This window comes from Petaurus breviceps, unplaced genomic scaffold (assembly GCF_028583685.1).
Source record: "Petaurus breviceps papuanus isolate PSGF00001 unplaced genomic scaffold, PetGlider_PUasm1.0 140, whole genome shotgun sequence".
Classification (NCBI taxonomy): domain Eukaryota; kingdom Metazoa; phylum Chordata; class Mammalia; order Diprotodontia; family Petauridae; genus Petaurus; species Petaurus breviceps.
Window position 1 is genome coordinate 42,662,777 of NW_027185698.1, and position 19,971 is coordinate 42,682,747.

The 19,971-nt window shown below is 37.7% G+C and overlaps 1 protein-coding gene across 6 annotated transcripts in view; it reads right to left on the reverse strand.

Annotated features, from left to right (window-relative positions):
* Positions 1-992: 992 nt before the first annotated feature.
* Positions 993-19,971, reverse strand: part of FAM193A (family with sequence similarity 193 member A) — a 252,632-nt gene continuing 233,653 nt past the window's right edge. For all 6 annotated transcript variants that reach the window (XM_069070946.1, XM_069070939.1, XM_069070911.1 and 3 more), the window contains 2 exons: positions 9,698-9,779; positions 993-1,913 (listed from right to left, as the gene is read on the reverse strand). In XM_069070946.1, coding sequence (XP_068927047.1) covers positions 1,820-1,913; positions 9,698-9,779 — 176 coding nt within the window. In that variant the 3' untranslated portion in view covers positions 993-1,819. The remainder of the gene's footprint in view (positions 1,914-9,697; positions 9,780-19,971) is intronic.

The following is a 19,971-nucleotide window of genomic DNA, read 5'->3' on the forward strand; positions in this document are numbered from 1 at the left end:
CCTACCACTGAAAACTCAAATAAGAAGCTCTTAAGAGGGAGCTGGAGAAGAAATATTTGCCATCCTCGAAGACCTGTTTTACAGTTTCAGAGTTGGTTGTCATGGTAACTTTCTGTCCTATGATCGGAATATTTGATGAAAAGTTTATCAAACGGAGCTGTATTTTTCCCTTGGTGAAACATATTTCCTAAGTCTTACAGAAGGCTGTGGGGATTTAGGTGTGTACATTCAGGAACAAACTTAAACTACTGATAAAGCTACAGATTGATGATTTTTCTTTTTTAACCACCACAATACTCAACAGTTTAGCAATTCCTAGGAGGCTCTGTGGGGAGCACTGACCCCAACAAAAGAACAGATCTTTGAAATATTAAGGTGTTATCACCAGTGCACTGGGCAGTCAAGAGTAACTTGTACCAGTCTAAGTACGCCACCACTCCAATGAGAGAGGGACCGTCAGCTAAAACGAGACATTTCTTAAAAACAATACATTTCTTGCTTTACTCTATCATGCAGACATTTTCATAGAACTTTAACAATGGAAAGGGACATTACATCTAACCTAAGTGGTCCTGCTGCCTTTGCTTACAGACCATGAGTGAGGGGGAACACCTACTGCCTCGAAGAGGCAATCCATTCCACCTTTGGGTACTTGATTGCTATAAAGTCTTTCCTTCCATTAAGACAAACTTGAGTTCTTTACATCTTCTACCCAGTGAGTGTTCCTAGTTCTGCCATTTGGGCCAAGCAGAACACATCCAAGCTCTCTTCTGTGGCAGCCCTTTTGGAGATGGTAAGGATCTTGGACATTCTGAGTCTAACTTTCTCATAAGACAGATGAGGAAACTAAAGCCCAGAAAGGAGAGAAGACTTGCCTAAAGTCACAAAGGTAGCAACAGAACTAGGATTCAAATCGAGATCCTCTGATGCCAACTCCACATGTCCCCTTCTCTGTCCCAACAACCCCAGCAGAACAAGACAAGACACAAGTCTTCTGCCATACTAATGTATTCCATCTTTCAAAAAGAAAGACATGATTTTAATATTACTTAACAATATGTTAAAAAAGTAGCCAGTCAGGCTTCAGTGTTAATACAATTATACACTCTATAACAGATTTGATAGTGTGAGTATTGTTCTTTTTTCCTTTTTTTTCTTCTTTTTTTTTTAAACTTTCTCGTTCTGCAAGTATTCTTACACAAGCTGGCTACAAGTCAGGGGGAAAAAATCAAACACAAATAGCGTAACTTGTACACTCTTAAACAGTAGATTGTGAAAGAGAACTCAAGAAATGCTTGTCCCGTACGAGCCTCCTTTCCATGAAGTCGTGGTGGGAGTAATTCCGGAGCAGATGAAAGCAGCGCCGATGATGAGGTCCAATCCTTTATCATGGATCAGGATGATGAGAAAACAGAGCTAGATGCGGGCGGGTGTGGCAGGTGCCACTGCAAATGATGCAAATGGGTGTTCTGGCCTCCACCCAAGCCTGGGAAGCAGTTGATAGTCTCTGAGGCCAAGGCAATCAGGAGGAATTGGAGAAAAGCTATTGTTCCAACTCCCACAGCGTACAGCTACAATCAAATAAACCTCACTCACAGACTACAAGCACACAAGCTAACAAATTCAGGTAGAAAGTGGCGATTTCTCAGGCCGCAAGAATTCTCAGTCCGAGGGGTTCAGTGCAGACCCACACGGCACTGGGGACAAGGCAAGGCAGCACTGGCTCAGACCCGAGAAGCTCTCAGCACTCGCGGCAGGAGGGCAGGGCAGATCAAGTCTCCTGGGCTCCTGCAGGGCTTCCTCCTGAAGCTGTCTCCATTCAGTGGGCAGCAAAGGTAGTTTTTTTCAAACTAAAATTGGACCAGTTGATGGAAAGTCTCTGCCTTGTCTGTCTCGCAGAATCCAAGCAGAACCTATAAAAAATACAAAGCAAAAGAAAAAAAGAAGGGAAACAAAAAAAACAACATTCTCAGCCCCAAACAGTATCATTACACAGGTAAGCAGTTTCCCCAAAGGATTTTATAAGCTATACTGACTCACTGTGTAACTTTGGAAAAGTTACTTCCCTCCTTTCTGTAGACCTCAGTTTTCCCATTAGTTAAATGAGTTAGATTAAAAAAGGCCTACATTTCTGTAACACTTTAAGGTTTACAAAGTGTTTTCCTCAAAACAATTCTATGAAGTAGATGGTCTAGAAATGATCAACCCCTCCCCCATATTAGAGATGAGGAAACAGAGGCACAGAAATGAAGTAACTTGCCCAAAGTTCACAAAGTTAAGCATGAGAGCAGGGGTTAGAATCCAGGTCACCTAACTCCAAGTCGAAAGGCCCTTTCCACTGTACTATTTGCGTATACCTCTACTAGACACATCTACCACTAAAGTCCCTTTCATTTTTAAGTTTTCTCTGATATGTCACTCTGCCTATTGTTCCTAATTACCAAATCACCAACACTACAGGTAGTATCGAAAATGGCAAAATAGAAATATGCAATTTAATTCTACTCAAACAGAATGTTAGCCAGAGTTTTAAGGACAATTGGTTGAGGTCAACGATTTAGTGCCAGTGATGTATTTATCACTAGTCCTTCATACTAATCAAGCACTTATTACTGTAATGGGCTATTTGGGTTACAATGCATAAAAAAACTCACCAAAGGGGAAAAAAATCTACATACAAACAGTATCAGATATGTATAAACATATTCAGGTAGCCCCTCAATATATGGAAAGGCTACATTCCAGACAACCTGACTATGAAGTGAAGTTCTCTACATGTAATGATGTTTTACACTTAGAACTGGCTTCCAGTGACTCCTGCAGTCAGACTGTGGCTCTTGTCATTGTAATCAACATTATGATGGAGATGACCTATGAAATCCTCAATTCTGGACTCTACAGCATTTCCATTACTCAGGGAAATCCCATATTACTATGTGCATAATATGTTTTGCTTATTCCACTCCCTTTTTCAAGAAGAGGTAAGGACATTTGTTAGCTTCCTCTCTTAGAATGCAAATAAACAAAGCAACTTCTTATATTGGGATACAGGCAAATATTTCACAAAGGAAACTAATTGTGAATAGTGGTTTACCAAGTATGGTACATAGACCATTGATTGCTTGTGAGGTTTTTCTAGGTAGTCTACAAAAGATCTACTTTGTGTAGAAGAATCATGAAGCTTGGACCAAAATCTCACTCTACTACTTACTAGTCATGTGAGCATGGGCAAATTTCTTCCTTTCTCTGAGACTTAATTCCCTCATCTGTAAAATGGGAATAATAAAAATTTGCACTGACTACCTTCAGAGGTAGTGTATGTGAAGTACCCTGAAAAGCTAAAGCCCCATACAAATGTGAGCTCTGATTATTTTTCCTCTCCATAAGTCCTACTCTGAGACCTCACCATAGTGTTGAGATGATGCTGTGTTCTCAAGGGAGTGTCACCATGGCATCAGCTCTGAAGGACATAGAGGCATATCAATAGTAAACTGGACACTAGGTGATAAATTCTTTGGCAACAGCAACCCATGAAACAAGAAAACTGTAAAATAGCCCTCAGTTTTATGGAGTCCCTTCCACTTCTGCAATGATGGAGGAAGATGGTGAAGGGGCACAGGACAGATGAAAAAAATGTAAAATATGGTTAAGATTTAAGAAACAAAAGTGGCCAAAACTTTGGGGACTACATAAAAGCCTCACATTCATACTCAGAGTATTCGTACGATAACTACTTTGTTCATAAACAGAATTAGGAGGCACTGGATAGTGTAAGTACTAAAGAAAGGAAAAAACTATAATTTAAATAGAAAATTTGTCACTGATGTGGGAGGTCTTTCCTCTGTAATTATTTCAATTACCCCCCACCCCCACTACCTCAATTGTTTGCTTAAAACAATTAAGCAAGGACATCTGATACAATGTGTACTGGGGAGTCATTTCTGAAGCAGTTGTCTATGTATAGTCAGACCCACTGACTTGTTAGAGTAAACATAAAAGATCAATACCTAAACTAGAAGAATTAAAAAAAAATTCTAACCTGCTTAAATAAGTTAACAGATGCTGAAAAATGGATGAGAATATCAGTAGGCTAACACTATATTTTAAGGAAGTTTAAATAACTCTTGAACAATAATTACAATAAGGAAAATAAAACAGCTTAGAAACCACCTCTGCTAGCCAACCATCTCTTTGCCAAATGTAGATGTGTCAAACAAAGGCAATTTATATTGAAGAAATAAACACATCTGTAAAATCTTAGAGAGAAGGATAGTGGAAGATTACTAACTGTATTATTTCAGAAAACAGAAGCAGTGGAAGGAAAAACAAGACTACAGAAAGCTTTATTAGGGCATTCTAAAAGCATTCTAAAAAGAAACTGCATTAAGCACAAGCAAAAACTGGAAAAGATCTGTTAATATTTCTATAACAAACTCTTTTCTCTAGTGGGGGGGGAGGTGCATTTGGATTCCAACATTGCATTTTCCATTGTTTTTGGATAAGCAAGTAGAAAGGGAACAAAAGAAAATAAAGAACAGTTGAATTACACCAAGTATATACAGGAGTTCATGCTAGAGGTGACAATTTTGAGAGCCCTGAGGGATCAATTCTTCTCAAGATACCTGGAACAGGAGAGGAAAATAAAAGCTGGGGGATTGGGGAGAGAAATCTTGCATGTTTTTATTACTTTAAAAAAAAGGAAATAAAGAAAATATCAGAAACCACTGACTGATATGCCTATTTCCCCCATATTCACAAAAATCTTTAAAAAAATAAGCCCCACTTTTTATTGTGAACTTAATTATCAACAGAGATTTTAATACATAAAAGACAAAAAAAGACTATATAGAAAACTGTAAACCTATTATGTACATAAATTTAACAAGGTAATAAAAATTATCTTGTTTTCACAAAATCTTAAAGAGAATTTATATATACCAAGAGCATCTTTATCATATTTCTATAGCACAAAAGGTGCAGAAAACAAAATTCCATGTTATTTGTGGACTGTAAAAGAGCAGTTGATTCCACCAAACAAAATGACACTTAAGTTTAAGGGTTTTCCTCCAAAATGGAGTCTCCCGTGCATAAGTCAAAATCATACAAAATTCCTTGAACAATAAAAATAATTGACTTGAACAATGCTCTGATTGTTATTAAAAAATGGCATTTTTCCAATCACCTAGGTTCCCAATTTCAGAATCTACTTCAAATCTTGTCTCCCTTAGTCTTCGTTATTACAGTAAGTTATCACATCTTGTCAGTTTTGTCTCCATAACATATTTAACATCACTCTTTATTTCTACACACACATGGCCATTGCTCAGCTGTAAGCCCTTATTACCTCTTGCCTGGACTATTATAATAACTTCTTCATTGGTCTTACTGCCTCAAGTCTTTTCCCTCTCTAAATCTTTCTTCCACACAACTGTGAAATTGATATTCCTAATGAATGGATATGACCATGCTATTCTCCTATTTGAGAAGCCCCAGTGCCTTCCTCTTGCCCCTAAAATGCATTTAAGTGAATGCCTAGCATTTAAAACCCTTCACAATATGACTCCAGTCCATCTTTTCCTTCATGCATGCTTACGTTCTGACCAAAACATCCTCTCTGCTATTATTTCCATGCCTTTGCCAATGCTGTCTCCCATGACTAGACAGATCTTCTCTTCACCTGCTCATTTTTAGAATCCCTAGCTTCCCTCAGGGATCAATTTAAGTGCCAATTCTTTCTTTTCTTTTTTAAAGCAATCAGGGTTAAGTAACTTGCTCAAGGTCACATGGCCAGTTATTTTTGTGTGGGTGCCGAGTATCTGAGGCCGAACTGATCCCAGATCCCCCAACGCTGGGGCCGGCGCTCTTACTCAGTGCACCACCTGGTGGCCCCTAAGCAACTGGGGTTAAGTAACTTACTCAAGGTTACACAGCCAGTTATTTTGTGTGGGTGTTAAGTATCTGAGGCTGGAACCTATCCCAATTAAGTGCCAATTCTTACATGACCTCTTTTAGACCCTTACAGACGCACAGTTGTTAGTAACACCCACCAAATTACTCTGTATATAAGTTGTATTTACTTATTGCTGTACGTTACCACCCAAAGGATGCAAACAGGACAATTCAATCATCCTTGCATTCATATCACCAAACACAACGTCTGATACCTAGTAGGTGCCTATTAATACATTTTGCTGAATGAAGGCATTAAATAGGGTGACATGCTAGACAAATAAGTTTTCCATTGTAATGAAGAATGTCCAGATTGTAGCTCAAACATCCATATGTGAACTTACATGAGTCATTTCCATTTCTTGGCCTATTTTCCCATCTATAAAGTGATGGGCATAGATTACTGCAATAACCTTCTGATTGGTTTCCCTGACTCAAGCCTCTTCCCACTCCAGTCCATCCTCCACTCAGTTATTAAATTAACCTTCCTCAAGTGTAGATCTGAACACGTCACTCCCTCCATTCAATAAATTCCAGTGGCCTCCCTTCACTTCTAGGATCAAATATAATATCCTGTTTGACTTTTTTTTTTAAGCAATTGGGGTTAAGTAATAACTTGATCAAGGTTACACAGCCAATTATTTCTGGGTGTGGTGGTAAGTATCTGAGCCCGGATTCGATCCCAGGTCATTCCGACTCTGGGGCCGGTGCTCTTACTCACCTCTGTTTGACTTTTAAAGCTCTTTATAACCTGGTCCCTTCCTCCCTTTCTAGTCTTTTTATACTGTACTCCTTTGTCAGGTAATCTGTGATCTAGTGACACAGATTCCTTGATGTTCTTTGTAAAAGAAATTCCATCCCCCAACTCCAAGAATTTTCACTGAGTATTCCTCATGCCTGAAATGCTCTCCTTTTATCTGTCTCCTGGTGTCTTGGTATTCCTTTAAGTATCAGCAAAAGTGATGCCTTCTACAAGAAACCCTTCCCAATGCACCTAAGAACCTTCTTTTAATACTGTCTCTATCTTGTTTGCATAGAGTTGTTTTCATGTTGTCTCCACCATTAGAATTAAGGACTATCTCTCACCTTTCTTTGTATCCCCAGCACTTAGCATACTTCCCAGCACACAGTAGTCACCTGAATGCTAGTTGTGCCCAAGCAGATAATGTTCAGGGTCTCTTCTACCTCTAAAATCTTGTAATCCTATGAATAAGAACTAATCCAAGATATAGTAAGAACTTGAGTGTCTATGACCTGGCCCAGCAGGGTGAAGTTGATTCAAAACTCAGAATGGCTTCTACAGGGCTTTAAAATTGCCAAGACTTAGTTTAGCATGAAAAAACAGAAAGCAAAGAGCTTATACTGGAATACAGAGTTATTTGCTACCGAAAGACATCAATTTATTTGCTTATCTTTTGCAGAGGCTAAAGTCAATCTAAAGAATTAACTTCATCATTCAGTATCTGTAAATAAAGACTATTACAATTCACCACTGACAATTGGACCATTGTAAACTATGGCACCACATCAATATTCCATGGATTACTAACTGACTTGACTGAAAGAAGTCAAGATTTCCCCTTGTGAACCAAGGGGAATAGATGGGCTAGTTTTTTTTTCAGACAATGGATGTTTTCTATAGGCTCAGTAGTTGATTATGAACTATAAACTTGTTGGTATGAAAGCATGGGTTGGTGTTAAGAGTCCTGGACTTGGTGTCAGAAGAGCAGGGGGTCCAACTTACTATTGATATGAATTTGAGCAAATGATTTCATTTCTTTGATTTTGTTTCTTCATCTGAAACCTAGGAATAATACTGTCCTCCTAAGCAACCTCAAAGGAGTTAAGAGGATCAAATGAGATAATTTATATAAAATATTTTACAAACTGAAAAGTACCATACAGATACATATTGTTATTATGTCAATCATATTTTGGTCAAAAAATATAACTGATAAAACATCTACCATTAAGAATTTGTTAAGGCTTACCAAAGTTATAAAATAAAATGAAAAGGGCAGTAGATTTGGAATCAAAGGACTTGAGTTTGGATTCTGTTTCTGCTACTTCCTTGTATGATCCTGGTTATGACCTTAGTTTCTGCATTTACAAAATGAAGGTGTTGGAACAGGTGGTTTCTAAAGTCTCTCTCTTGAAGTTCCAAACCATATTACTCCTCAAGATATGAAAGCCCAAAGCATTGGGTCAGTGAATTCTTAGTTAACCCTGGGGTATTTATTTACAGATGAAATCAGTCAGTTGTCATATTGTTTTAAAAGTGAAAGAAAAAAATCAAAGCTGTGGTTTAGGATTTGCTTCATTTCCAGAATTCAAAATGTTCTGCTTAAAAGCAAGAGTTTACTTTCATCTGAGTCTTTAAAACATGAAACTGACTGCTTCTCTGATCTCTTTAGGTATAATATGCAACACTAGAACAACCATGTACACAATGAATGCCTATTATCACTCCTATTTCTTAAGAAGGGAGGGGGAACCTCCAATCGCCAGAGGGGTAAGTGCATAGGTTCAGAAGACCAGTCATTGAAATTTACAACCTTTGAGTATCCATTAGTAGTTGAATACTAGTAGTTTTTTTTTCTACCCAGAAATAACTGCGAGGAATATCAAAGAAGTTTCTTCTTATTATTATTTTTTTGCTTTTTTGGAGGGCAAATGGGATTAAATAATTTGACCACGGTTACACAGCTAGTTTTTTTGTGTGGGTGTTAAGTGTCTGAGGCTGGAACCGAACTCAGGTCCTCCTGACTCTGGGGCCAGTGCTTTACTCACTGCGCCACCTAGCCGCCCCTCAAAGAGGTTTCTTCTAAGATCCCATTAAAGCTCTACTTTGTACAATTCTGAAACGATATACCCAACAAGGTGAAGAAGGTGCAAAATTCCATAAATTCAGGACCACCACAAACTCAGTGCCCAGAGTTGCTCTTCTTTCATGTGACACTAAGGCAGAAATTTTTAAAGTGGCACATTTTAATGTCTGAGCTCTTGTCACTGACATGTATTATTCAGAAACATTTTTATTTTTAGATAACTAATGGGAATAGATTGTGGCCTACTCTGTACAATGCACTGACATACACACTGAGAGGAAGACAAATTGTGTGTTTCTACACAATGATATCAACAAAAATTACTCCACACTAGTTGGAAAGGACAGCTTTGATTTCTGAGATTTATATGTAACCAGACTGGATCATTGGTCCTTTAAAAGTGGCAGCAGAGGTCGAGACCCTGAAAGGTCTCAGCATCTGTATTTGGAAACAGTTCATCCTCAATTTGGGACAAGTATAGAAAAGGTGATTTATCACAAAGGTAGTTAACAAAGGATGGTAAAAACCCAAAATTTTTCCCCAAATACCAACTTCTTCAGAATATTTTCACTTGTCCCCCTGAAATAGCTGTCACAAAGCTCATACAGAATATTCCATAGAAGCCTTCAATCAGGAGCTACCGTCCTAACTCTGTAACATCATTTTACATGTAATTCTAACAAGAAGTCCAGCAGTCCAAGGACTTCTTGGCAGATCCAAGCCAAAAGGCTCTACAAACCCCAACAGCCCATGAAGGCATCACTTTATTACTGAATAACAACACATTGAAAAGTAGGAAACTTCTAGGCAAGGTAAGAATTTCTGCTGTTGGAAACAGCAGTGAGAATGACAAAGAAAAATGAAAGGAGAATAAGGAACATGTAACCACCACTCTGTCAGACACAAATTATAACATTTACCTTTTAAAATACTCCACTTCCCTCTCAGTCTCATCCATATCCACACTGTCTAGATCGATATCTTTGGGCAGAAATACATCATCTGCAAAATCAAAGAGAAGAGGGTAAATTAACATAAGCTGGTTATATCACTAAAAAATAAACCAGAACAAATTTTAATTCCAGGAACTGGCTGTAACAATTTAATAGATTCATCTTTTTAAAAATTCATAAAAAATTACAACATGCAAACATATAAAACATTATAACATGTTATAATATAACCTCACAGGCAAATTATTTTAAAAATTTCAAAACTAGGTAAGAAGAAAGTAGATTTATCTTTTTTTCAACTATTATAAAATATGTGGATTCTTTGTTCATATCTTTCCCTATGCCTGGAATACTTTTTACCCACTTCTACCTGAGGACTTCTCACCTAACTTTTCAAATGTCACATATTCTACAAAGCCAGAGGCTCTCAGAAGGCAACATTCGTTCTTCCCTCAGATGCAGATCTCTGCATTTCTTTTTGTCCATATAATTTTTTGGGAAGTTATTTGTGTTCTTGTCTTATTTCTCCTACTAGACTCTTAAGAACTATGGGGGAGAGCCTGTATCTTATTCATCCTTCTATCTTCTTTCCCTCCTTGTTAGTCTCAAGTATTATGTGATATAATAGTGAGTACTTATTAAATATTTGCTGAACCTCACTGCTGATTTCATGTACCCTTGTTTCCTTGTTCAAACAATATTATACCAAAGACTTAAACAAAACGTGCTAAATTTTTACAAACAAAACAAAAACTCTTACTAAATTAAATTTATTTATTGAGACTAAAATTTTCTAAAGGAATAATGATGCTTATAAAATTGTGATAGAAACAAAAAGGACAGTTTCAATAGGCAATAAAATTGTGGTTAAGTTCATACATAAGCACTTTTTTGCAGTATGGTCAAAAGGGCTGGTAGAATAAGAATATGGTTATAAAAAAGGATGCATTAAAATTAGATGTAGAGTCTATGAAGTTAAGTGTTAGAAATCAGTTGCAATAAGATTGCTATTTTGTCACAAACTTTTCACTGAATTCAGGTGAAAATTTTTTTAAATAAAAATATTCCTAAGATTGCACTTCGGGGTGGCTAGCATAAAGCCTGTCATTTAAAAGTTGAATGTTTGTTTACTGACTGATTGACTTCAAGCAGCATTTCACAGACTATTAACATGAAAATCAGTTACCATTTGATTAAAATGAGTCCTCCATTAAAAATAAATTAAAAGACTACAGGAAGGAAGACCTCCAATAGGTTGGGTATATTCCCTATGGAGGATTTATAGAAGGGCATGGGCAAGAATTACATAGGATGAGAAGGTATATATTCCGTACTGGTGAAGGTAGTACCCAATACCAAGAAGATACATTCACTGAAGCATTTAAATATAAGAAAAACAGAGATTAAAATGCCATGCCTTTTAACAGTGATAACTAAAAAAAAAAATCTAATTCTAACACAACTTATATATCAATAACAAACGCTATCAATTCAATACAAGTCAGTATTTGAGTACTTACTATAAGCAGAGCCTCATACAAAGTGCTGTGGGGGAGACAAGAGAAGTGTCTCATATTTTACTGATCATCTGTGAAGTAGGATAATACATACTAAGGCTTTTTTTTAAACCTTAAATTGAAAGCTGTCTATGCTAGTAGACTTGCCTAATTTCTGCTGTATAAAAACATAGAGAAGAAATTAATTCTGACTTTGCAGTTACAACTACAGACTTTAGATTACAGAGAGATTTAGATTAGATGTGAAGAAGAATATAACCACAAGTTTAATAAAATACTTTAGGAATGTAAAATTATATTAGGAGACTAATACTTCAATACTTCAAGAAACTGCTTTCACTGGAGAGTACACTGCCTTCCAACTGGATAGATCACAACTCTTCTACCTCTGAGGTGACTTGTCTTCATAAGTTGCTATGGCTGAAGAAAATCATCACCTCTCTGATGATGAACCTTTTGCATTTTTCTAGATTGATTTTCTGCAACCAGACACATTGTTCCCAGTTAGGCTAATGTTCAATGTCTTTGTAAGGTTGGCAAGACTTGCTAGGGTTAGCACTCTCCTGTGTTTTTGGATTTTGAGAACCTAGGATCACCTCCAAAACATAAAGAGCTATTTTCAACAGAGGAATAAAACACACAAGTCTAAATTATTTGTCACTAAGTGGCTTGCATATAATATATTCACAGTCTATATGAAAAAATACATTTATGAATTTTAAAAAAGGATATGACTTTAAAAATCCCAAACTCAACCTACTCACTCTAGAAATGGCAAGTTAAGAAGGAATCATTATGGTCTAGAATAAAGGCTGAGAATAGCAACAGAAGATAATTAGGGGTTAACAGTTGAGAATGTACTCTTTTTCTTATTTCCCCAACTTTACCACTTTTTCTCCATCTCCTTACCCATAATCCTGGTACTTTCCTCCTAGCCTCAGGCCCTCTTTCCTTCCCCCTGGACTTGTGGAAATGGGTGAAAGGGTTCTGTTGTGTGAAGAATTAGTTGAGGGTAAACACAGCTTAGGGGAAATGATGGATTCATATAAACAGAAGCTACTAAAAAAGCTACTTTCTGTGGATGTCAGATGTAGATTAATATTCCTCTTCCCCTCAACCCTAAGACTAACATCTAAGACTGGAGTCAAAACCACAGGCAACATTCACATGAACTCAGTCAATAATATGTTGACAACAAGCAATGAATAACAATGAATGAATCATTTACTAAGCATTTACTATGTGCATAGTACTGTGCTAATTTCTAGGGACAGAAATGATAGGAAAGCAAGACCATCCTTGATCTAGAGGACCTCACATTCTAATGAGAGAAAACACACTGGTTAAGTTAAACAGATTTATGAAAAAGGAGATGTTTATGATGGCAATTCAGGACCAGATCATCATTGCCACCAGAAGCCACAGAAAGGCTATCCTTAAAAAGGCTGATCAATGTAGATTATGTAAGAAAATGACAAAAATTATACAGCATGTTATTATAGGCTATAAAAAAAAGCTTAGCACCTATTAAATGCCAACAACACGTCCTCATGGTTAGAATTATACATTTGAGGGGTGGCTAGATGGCGCAGTGAACAGAGCACTGGCCCTGGAGTCAGGAGGACCTGAGTTCAAATCCGGCCTCAGACATTTAACACTTTACTAGCCATGTGACCTTGGGCAAGTCACTTAACCCCAACTGCCTTGCCTTCCCCCACTCCAAAAAGCAAAAATGAAAAAATAAAAAAATAAATCATACATTAGAAGATTGCTTTCATGGACAAACAACAAATCCCTGTACTACAAATGCAGGTATTAAAAGTATCTTGGAGAATCTAACCAGCAGTATAAGAATAGAATGTATAAAATAAGTATATAGAATAAGTGTTAGCAAAGACCAAAATGTTGTCTACAATCATCTGGACATAATATTGATCCACAAAAACTTAATAAAAATGTTTTCCATAGATGTTGTGCCAAATTCACAATCTCCAAGCTATATGGAATGAAAAGCTTTCAAAATAGGGAAATTTAGTAGAGGAATTAAAAATCATGCAGGAACAGAATGAGGTACTTTTCAATCCCTGTTATCCTACTACTGACATCCTAACAAAGATACTTTCAGTAAGCCTAAAGAAGGATGAACATACATCTAATACTTTTATTCAACTACAGAAGGCAATTATTTTATCCAACTGTGCAATAGGTCACAGAACACTAAATGGAAAATAAGAATAGCATGATAGTAACTTGTCCCAAGGCCATCTCTATCTCAACTCTATTGAAAAATATGAGAACAAGATCATAATTAACAATTAATAATAACAACAAAAATGGACCCTAACAAGATGCAAAGTTCCTTACAAGCATTGTCTTACTTGGCTTCATAATCATTCTACGATGTAGGTACTGCACTTAATAAATAAGGAAATTAGAAAGCAGTAGAATGAATGAGGCACCACAGTGTCATGGGGGAAGCACTTGATTTGGAGCCAGAGATTTCAATTCTAACTGTTACTTTTGTCCAATGTGACCAAGGGCAAGCTACAATGTCCCTTCATCTAACTTTCTTCCTCCAGTAAAAAAAGGAGGAGGGGGAAGGGATATGATTAAATAATCTCTAAGTCCCCTTGTAGCAATATGACCCTGAGTTGAATCCTATGAACATCTATCACAGTACCTTGCTCTTATGAATTTATTAATCATTTGCTGAATAAAATGATAAAGTTTAGTCATCTCAGAGAAGCCACCTATATAAGCTTGAACTTCTGACTATATATACAATATTCTACTCTATAGCTCTCTGCTACAATGACAGGAAATATATTTTCCTTAGCTTTTTTAAGGGTCAAGGTTGGTCATTATAATTTTAAAGAAAACTTTAATTTTTAAAGAATATTTAGAATAAGCACTTAAATGAGGCTCATATTTAATTTTTTGTTATTATTGCCATTTAGTCATTTTTAGTCATGTCCAATTCTTTATGTCCATGGGGGTTTCTTGGCAAAGATACTGGAGTGGTTTGCCATTTCCTTTCCCAGCTCATAAAACAGATGAGGAAATTGAGGCTAACTAATTTGCCCAGGGTCACACAGCCAGTAAGTGTCTGAGGCCGGATTTGAACTAAGGTCTTCCTGACCCCAGAATCAGCAATCTATCCATTGTGCCATCTAGCTGTCCTTCCAATTCAATAACCATTTGCAACTGGAGTTCAGTTCACAACAAATCTGAATGCAGGAATGGGGTTAAGGAACATGTTCTCTTTAAAATGATTTAAAAGTGATTAAGGTAGACAAATTTTACTGCTCATAATGTGAAATGTCCCTATATATATGTGGAAACAAGCAAAATTTCCAATTTTTCCCTTTGTTCAAGTAGCTGAAAAGTAAAAAAGAGGATAGAATTTTTTCTAGAGAAGTTAAGATATACACATAGTATGGTGGTACTAGATAAGATGTCAATTGAGAATTTGAGAATAACTGAAAGGTAAAAAACAGGCAAAGAAAATCACTAATGAGTATTTATTAAGCACTTATATTTTGTGCCAGGCATTGTACTAAAGCACTTGGATACAGAGAGAGACAAAAGACAGTTGTCCTCAAGAAGCTCACAATCTAACGAGGGAAGCAATAAACAAATACGTACAGTATATATAGGAAATAACAGAGGGAGGCACTAGAATTAAGAGGGGTTAGGAAGGGCATCTTGTAGAAGATAGGACTTTAGCTGGGGTTTGAAGGAAATCAGGAAAACTCATAGGTGAAGATGACAAGGAAGAGCATCCAGATAAAGGGACAGTGAGAGATGGAGTATCTTCATGGAATGGGGTCCATTGCCACTAAGCTGAAAAGCGCCTATTAAAGAATAAGGTGTAAGAAGACTGGAAAGGTGGGGGGGAGGGGAAGGGAAGAATAGTTTATGAAGGGCTTTAAATGTCAGAGAAATTTTATTTTATTCTGGAGGTGAAAGGGAACTACTTAATTTTATGGAGTATTGTGGTGACATGGTTGGATCTGTAGTATAGGAAAATTACTTTGGTAGCTTAATACAGGATTGACTGGAATGGAGAGAGACTTGAGGAAGGCCGACATATGAGCAGGATATTGAAATAGTACAGGTATAAGGTGATTAAGGTCCTGCATTGCAGAAGTGATGGAATCAGAGGAGAGAAGGGAGCATATTCAAGAAGTTTTTTTTCCTATTTGTTTATTTTGTTTTATTATGATTTTTTTTCCCTGTGGCTGTATTACATTGCTGACTCATGTTGAACAATATTCTTATCTTTTTTTTTTGGTAAAAACAGCCATCTAATCACATAGTTCCCCATAGTCATCTAGGACAAAATAAGAAGGTATTCAAGAGGTTTTGCAAAGACAAAACCAGAAGGCATTGGCAAGAGATGGGATAAAGAAGGTGTGAGATGGTGAGGAATTGGCTTAGGTTGTGAGCCTGGGGGGGCTGGAAGGATGGTGTTGCTTTCTACTGTAATAAGAAAACTGGAGGTGAGGGAGAGCTGGCTTAGGAGAAAGATGATGATTGCTCATAATGAATTTAAGGTGGACATCCAATTTGAGATGTGTGAAAGGCAGTTGGAAATGCAAGGTTGGAGGTCAGCAGAGAGGTTAGGGCTGGATAGATATATCTGACAACCATCCCCAGCCAGATGATAATTAAATCCATGAGAGCCAATAAAATCACTGGGCAAAAGACAGAGTCCTATGGGATACCTGTAATTAGTGTGGATGACCTAGATGAGGATCCAACAAAGGGGCCTAAGATGGAGCAGTCAGACTGGTAAGAGGAGAACCAGGAGAGAATGGTATCCTAAAAAACTAGGGAGAAGATAGTATCAAGGTGAAGCGGGTGATTGACAGCGTTAAAGGCTGCAGAGAGAACAAGAAGAATGAAGACCGAGAAAAGGCTATTAGATTTGCTAACTGGGAGATCATAGATAACTATGGAGAAAGAAGTTTCTGCAGAATGATGAGGATGGAAACTGGATTATAATGAGTTAAGAAGTGAGACTATTGATTAGAGAAATGCAAATCAAAACAACTCTGAGGTACCACATCTCACTGGAAAGATTTGCTAAGATGACAAAACAGGAAAATGATAAAATACTGGAGAGTATGTGGAAAAATTGGAACACTAATGCATTGTTGGTGGAGTTGTGAACTGACCCAACCATTCTGGAGAGCAATCTGGAACTATGCCCAAAAAGGCTATAAAAAAGTGTATACCCTTTGACCCCACTTCTAGGGCTATATCCCAAAGAAATCATAGAAGTGGGAAAAGGACCCATATGTACAAAAATATTTATAGCGGCTCTATCTGTCGTGGCAAAGAATTGGAAATCATGCGGATGCCCATCAATTGGGAAATGGCTAAACAACTTGTGGCATATAAATATAATGGAATACTACTGTGCTACAAGAAATGAGGATCAGACGGACCTCATAATAATTTGGTGAGACTTATATAAACTGATGGTGAGTGAGGAGAGCAGAACCAGGAGAACTCTTTATACATAATTACAGACATATTGTATGTGTGATGACTAACTTTGATAATCAGACTGGGCTCCTCTCAGCAATACAAGGTTAGAAGACTACTACAAAAATTATGGAAATGGATATTCACATCCAGAGAAAGAACTACAGAGTCTGCATATTGAAGCAACCTATTTGCTCTCTTGTTTGTGTTTTGTTTTGTCCCTTCCTTCTCATTGTTCACCCTACTGGTTATAATCCTTCTTTACAACATGACTAATATTCAACATGAAGGTATGTGTAGAACCTATATTTGACTACATGCTGCCATGGGAGGGAGGGTGGAGTAAAGGAAGGGGGAGAAAATTTGAAACTCAAGGGACTGTGGAAATGAATGTTGTAAACTAAAAGTAAATAAATAAATTTAAATTAAAAAAAAACCAGACAAACAAGTTTAAAGAAAAAGAAGTGAGTGAGAGGAGAGGAAGTGGAGGTACTTATTGTAGATGGTCTTTTCAAGGAGTTTTGTATCAAAGGAGTTTTGATACAAAGGGCAAAAGAGATAAAGGACAATAGTGGGGATAGAAGGATCAAATGAGAATTTTCTGAGTTTGCAGGAGTCATGGGTATGTTTGAGGCAGTATGGAATGAGCCAGTAAATAGAGAGAGACTGAATATAATGGGGAAATCTAATGAAGGAGACAAGATGGAATGGAATCACCTGAATAAATATAGGAGTTGGCCTTGGTAAGGAGTAAGGCCATGCCATCCCGTGAGATGGGTTGAAGGAGGCAAAAAATGGCAGAAGACACCCGAGTGACAGGCAACAGGGTTCCATGGGATGTTTCAGAAGACCTGCTGTGGAGACTGGGATAGTGAGTTGAGATGGGAGATGCAGTAAGATTACATAGGAGTAAGGGCCTAGTTGAGGTTGTGTAACATATATCTGAAGTGGACAAAGAGAGAGACAGATTGCAGAATTTTCTCTACCTGGGTCAGAGCCAAGATGGCGGAGTAGAAACATGACTTTCATCTCCTCCAATACATGAAAAAAAAAAAGACTCTGAACAAACTTTAGAGCTACAAAACCCACAAAGCGACAGAGAGAAACTAACCTCCCGCTGTAGACAGCCCAGCGGGCCAGCAGAGCACCGGGAGCCAAGCCCAGCCCAGCATGAGTCTGAGGTATTAGCCTCAGGGCAGCCCGACCAGCTGCAGCTAGAGGGAAGTCGGGAGAGTGGACTACCAGCAGCTGTGGCGGTTTCCAGAATTACCAACTTATAAATGCCAAACACAAAATGAGAGGTCAGTGCATTTTGGGAACAGGGAGTCTGGGAGTGCAGTCTAGCCTCTGCCACATAGCTACTTCAGAGCTCTTGGCTGGCAGATTGTAGGGAGACCAAGCAACCAGTCTGGGGGGTAAATCGCTCTTGCTTTAACCTGCTTGGATCTGGATCCCTGTCCTGGGTGGAGGTCCTGGGGTACATGACCAGTGCACTAGAGCCAGTGAAGGCTTCTGAGAGGGCACCCAACTAATAGCTCAAATAGCTTTGGTAGCTGAGAAAACCCCAGCAATTTGGGACAAAGCTCTCCTCTCTGAAAGCAGAGTTCTACTGTGGTAAAAAAGCTGAAGAGCCAAGTAGTTGAGTGGCAACATGAGCAAGCGGGGGAAGCAGGGCAAGCACAGTGGTCTGATTTTGGATTCCTTTTGTGGGGACAAAAAGGATCAAGGAATGGAGCAGGAGTAAGACAATGAAGTCAAAACTCCTGCACCAAAAGCTTCCAAGAAAAATATGAACTGGTTAAAGGCCATAGAGGAGCTTAAGAAGGATTTTGAAAAACAAATAAGTGGAAGAAAAATTGGGAAGAGAAATGAGAATGATGCAAGAAAACCATGAAAAGAGAGTCAACAACCTGACTGAATAAAATAACACCTTAAAAAACAGGCTAACTCAAATGGCAAAAGAGGCTCAAATAGCCAATGAGCAGAAGAATGCCTTAAGAGTCAAATTTGCCAGACAGGAAAAGAATTGCAAAAGTTCACTGAAGAGAATAATTCCTTTAGAATTAGATTGGAGCAAATGGAAGCTAGTGACTTTTAAGAGAAATCAAGATACTATTAAACAGATCCAAACCAATGAAAAAATAGAAGGCAATGTGAAATATCTCATTGGAAAAACCACTGACCTGGAAAGTAGATCCAGGAGAGATAATTTAAAAATTATTGGACTACCTGAAAGCCATGATCAAAAAAAGAACCTAGAAATTGTCCTTCAAGAAATTCTCAAGGAAAACTGCCCTGATATTTTAGAACCAGAGGGCAAAATAGAAATGGGAAGAATGTACCAATCACCAAAAAAAAGATCCCAAAAAGAAAACTCCTAGGAATATTATAGCCAGGAAGAAACAATTTGAGAATTGTGGAAACACAATCAGGATAACACAAGATCTGGCAGCTTCTACACTGAGGGATGGAAGGGGTTTAGAATATGATATTCCAGAGGTCAAAGGAGCTGAGATTAAAACCAAAAATGATCTACCCAGCAAAATTGAGTATCATATGTCAGGGGAAAAAATATAGTCATTCATTGGAATAGAGGACTTTCAAGCATTCATGATGAAAAAACCAAAGTTGAATAGAAAATTTGACATTCAGATACAAGAAGTAAGAGAAGCATGAGAAGGTAAACAGGGAAAAAAATCATAAGGAACTTATCAAAGTTGAACTATTTACATTCCTACATGGAAAAATGATAATTGTAACGTATGAAACTTTTCTCAGTATGAGAATAGTTGAAGGGAATATAAATGTGTGTATGTATACACATATATATGTCTATATAGGAGGGTATATGGGTGTATGACTACATATGTGAGTGTGTGTATATATGTGTACAGGTATAGAGGGCACACGACCAACTGAATAGGAAGGGATGATACTTAAAAGGTGAAACTGAAAGGTGAGAGAGGAATATAATGAGAGGAGATGGGGAGAGACAGAATGGGGTAAATTATCTCATATAGAAGAGGCAAGGGAAAACTGTTACAATGAAAGGGAAGAACAGAAAGGCAAAAGGGAATGAGTCAACCTTACTCTCCTTGAATTTGGTTTAGGGAGAGAATGACATACACACTAAATAGGGTATTCACCCTACAGGGGAGAAGGGGATGAGAGGGGAGATGATGGAGGGGAGGGCAGGTTGGGGGGAGGGAAGTTGGAAGCACACACTTTTGA